This window comes from Sinocyclocheilus rhinocerous, unplaced genomic scaffold (assembly GCF_001515625.1).
Source record: "Sinocyclocheilus rhinocerous isolate Xijiao unplaced genomic scaffold, SAMN03320098_v1.1 scaffold3125, whole genome shotgun sequence".
In the NCBI taxonomy this organism is placed as follows: Eukaryota; Metazoa; Chordata; class Actinopteri; order Cypriniformes; family Cyprinidae; genus Sinocyclocheilus; species Sinocyclocheilus rhinocerous.
Genome location: NW_015641451.1, coordinates 151251 through 154548, shown reverse-complemented (window position 1 = coordinate 154548; position 3298 = coordinate 151251). Strand labels below are relative to the sequence as shown.

General features: G+C 36.1%; 1 protein-coding gene across 2 annotated transcripts in view; it reads right to left on the bottom strand.

Moving 5' to 3' along the window:
• The window catches only part of LOC107754988 (uncharacterized), a 25407-nt gene that overhangs the window by 3061 nt on the left and 19048 nt on the right, over positions 1–3298 (bottom strand). For both annotated transcript variants that reach the window (XM_016571634.1, XM_016571633.1), the window contains exon 3: positions 1748–1969. In XM_016571634.1, the coding sequence (XP_016427120.1) occupies positions 1748–1969 (222 nt within the window). The remainder of the gene's footprint in view (positions 1–1747; positions 1970–3298) is intronic.

Sequence of the window (3298 nt, the reverse complement as noted above, 5' to 3'; positions counted from 1 at the left end):
ATTGAAAAAGTCATGTGACTTTGCGCTATGAGACGGGATAACTTGCCTAACCAGCGGACCGATCTCGTTCACAGTATCTATATGTTGTTTTGGTCGTTCTGAAATGCCTGAGCAAAGTCTGTCGTCAAAGTATTTCTGTATAATTACTGTCTTCCACGACTGCGTCCCCAAACAGCAGCATCCACCTCCGAAAGCAATGACCACATTCATTGTGTTACGTCTGCTCGCTCCGAGGCGCAAGTCATTTATTATATATAAAAATTATTATATTCAGTGGCTTCTCCTAGTTTTCTTAGTGATATTTAGTGCCAGTTCATCAGGAAGTGACGAGTTTGTTCTCTTTGACTCGTTGGATGGAAACGGCGCTTTATTCGCAAATGTTTTATGCTATATTCCAGTTTTGCGCACAAGTTAAATTTGCATCTTTGGATGGAAACATAGCTATTGCAACTTGTTTGTTCTCAATTTAACTACCTACTTTTTGATTTAGGGCACCATGAAATCCATTTTAAATTCCCATACATTCTGTGTTTTCCTCTTTTTCCTGGATTATGTGTTTTATAATTTAATACAATGAACAATTTAATTTATCTTTTAAAATATAATCAAATAAAAATATAATCAAATAAGATGTTGCACAACAGAACTGTATAAATTAAAACACGTATGAAAAATATTTTCTTATATTTTCTTTGTTGCATCAAGTTCAAAGTATTACTTTGATAAACACATTATAGTATACAATAATAATATATTTCTGTCATAATTTCTTAAAGTTAAACCAAACTTTTATTTCGGCAGTTGGTCAGATCAATTGAAATGGTGTAAAGCTGGTGAAGTGACTCTCAGAGCAGCTCTGGAGATGAAGTTCATGTCCTCATATATTGAGACGCAGACACTGAAAACACCACAAACATCACGTTTATATCTGCTGTGTAATCAGTTGTTAGAACCCACATCAAGTAAAAAATATCCAGAGCTTATTATCGTTATCGATATAAATTTTATTGCAATCTTGATATGATATTGTTTATTTTCCAGCCCTACTGTTAAATAAATGCTTTCATTTTGTGGAAAAGAGCAGTTTGAACATTTGAAGTTTCCAATTTGGCAATTCATAACTATTTTACATTTCAGTGAATTGGTGGCTAATTTGTATGAATCTTTTTTGAACATGATTTGTTTACGATTTGCTTAGACTATGTTTAGGGGTGGACATTCATGTAATTTTTTTTTTCTCCAAAATAAATGCATTTCCATGCGAATCACATCCTACAAAATCACCTCATAAAATATTTGTTTTATTCTAGCTTAAAGCATTCTTTTTTTATCAACACTTGAATATAGGAAAATTAGTGTTTACTATTGTCATTTTGCATTATTGACACACTATTTTCCTAATTAATGCTGTTCAGTTGCTTTGACACAATCTGTATTGTTAAAAGCGCTATATAAATAAAGGTGACTTGACTTGACTTGACAAACAAGCGCTACTCTACACTGCTCAAAACTTGCGTTTGAATCATCAGTGGCAAATCCTTTAAATATGAAAACCTTTTGTTAAACTTTTTACAACTATTTAACATTTAGCAACACCAACTGACATTATTTCAACTACTATGTTGAAAATCGGTTATGCGCTGACTGGAGAAGGTGAGAAGAACAGCATTTTGGATGAGTGCATAAACTTTAAATTCGACTGAGTTCATGAGTCTAACAGATGCATGCTGGGATTGAGACGTCTTACTGAAGAGTTGGCCGTGTGGCGCAGGAAATGCATCATTTTGGAGTCTGCATCTGAAGTGCAGGCCAGAGCCATGTAGCGGTTCCGGAACGTTCCGTAGATCTTCAGATGGAATCCAGGCTTCGCTGCCGGCTGCGAGGAGCGGCGTGATTCCCTCACAGTGTCGATCCCGTACGCCGACAGATCAAAATACAAACTATGCGCACGGATCTCAGGTGTGGGAACCTAGAAAACAGACACTGACCATTATTTTCTTAGTATAAACTTTCACTACACCTGGACCAACATCTTAATGATATTTATATAATATTTATTTTATATTTTATTACTACACTTATTGCTATGATTTCATATTTTACTATAATATTTTATTATAATATATATTTTTATTATTGATTATATTTACATTTATTAACTTGTTCATAAGTCATCCTCAACATATTTAAATATTTGTTGCATGTCCATTTAACTATGATTCACAAATTAATTACTGCAGAGAACAAGCTGAATTGCCTCTTCTATTCCCCATCTAGGGCCAAATTGGTGATCTTTTATTCTGATGAAATGAGGACAGGAAATTTCATTGGACTAAAGAGATTTCTAATGGGGGGCAAAATCACCCAGAAGGCACTATTTTCTGAAACAATTCAATAATCGTGGCAGAAGCATCAGTACAGTACAATCCAGCCAGGTCATGTTCTGGCCTTTAAGGATTTCTCATTTGTCTCCTGTTTGAACAGACATACACTGACTACTGCATATTCCTAAATGGAAGCAATGGGCTTTTATTTTGAAATTTGTCTGTAATTTTAATGAAATCAATGAAAATGTGCATTGTATGAAGTATTCAGACTGCTGTATTAATTGACTTGTTTTGAACTTAGTTTGTGATTAAAAGTTTCTCATTTCACATGTGAAGAAGAAATTTCTTAAAGGTACAGCGGCAAAAATCCCACCCACCATTTCAGCGTTTAAATCAGGGGTGCCCAAGCTCGGTCCTGGAGGGCCAGTGTCCTGCAAAGTTTAGCTCCAACCCCAATTAAACACACCTGAACCAGCTAATCAAGCTCTTACTAGACATACTAGAAACCTGAAGGCAGGTGTGTTGAGGCAAGTTGGAGCTAAACTCTGCAGGACACCGGCCCTCCAGGACCGAGTTTGGGCACCCCTGGTTTAAATCAACATCATTGATCAAGGTTGTAGGTTTTGCAACATTAGTTGACTTTTCAACAGCTCTTGTTTAAATTTCATGGTTGCTTTATAAGTATTTCACTAACCTTTTTACAACCATTTAGCATTAAACATTGTTTCAAGGTTGTTGTTTTTTTCAACACAAAAAAAAACGTACTCGGTTACTAATGTAACCTCGGTTCCCTGAGATACGGGAACGAGTACTGCGTCTTGCTTAAGACGCATATGGGAAAAAGCCTTTTTTCTCCTGAACTGAACCCTTTTTTCATTCACGCAGTGAAACTGCACGGCCATTGGTTCGTGCAGAGCTTAAAAAACGAACCAATGGCTCGGCAGCGGAGCTGCACGAGCCTATGGCGACGA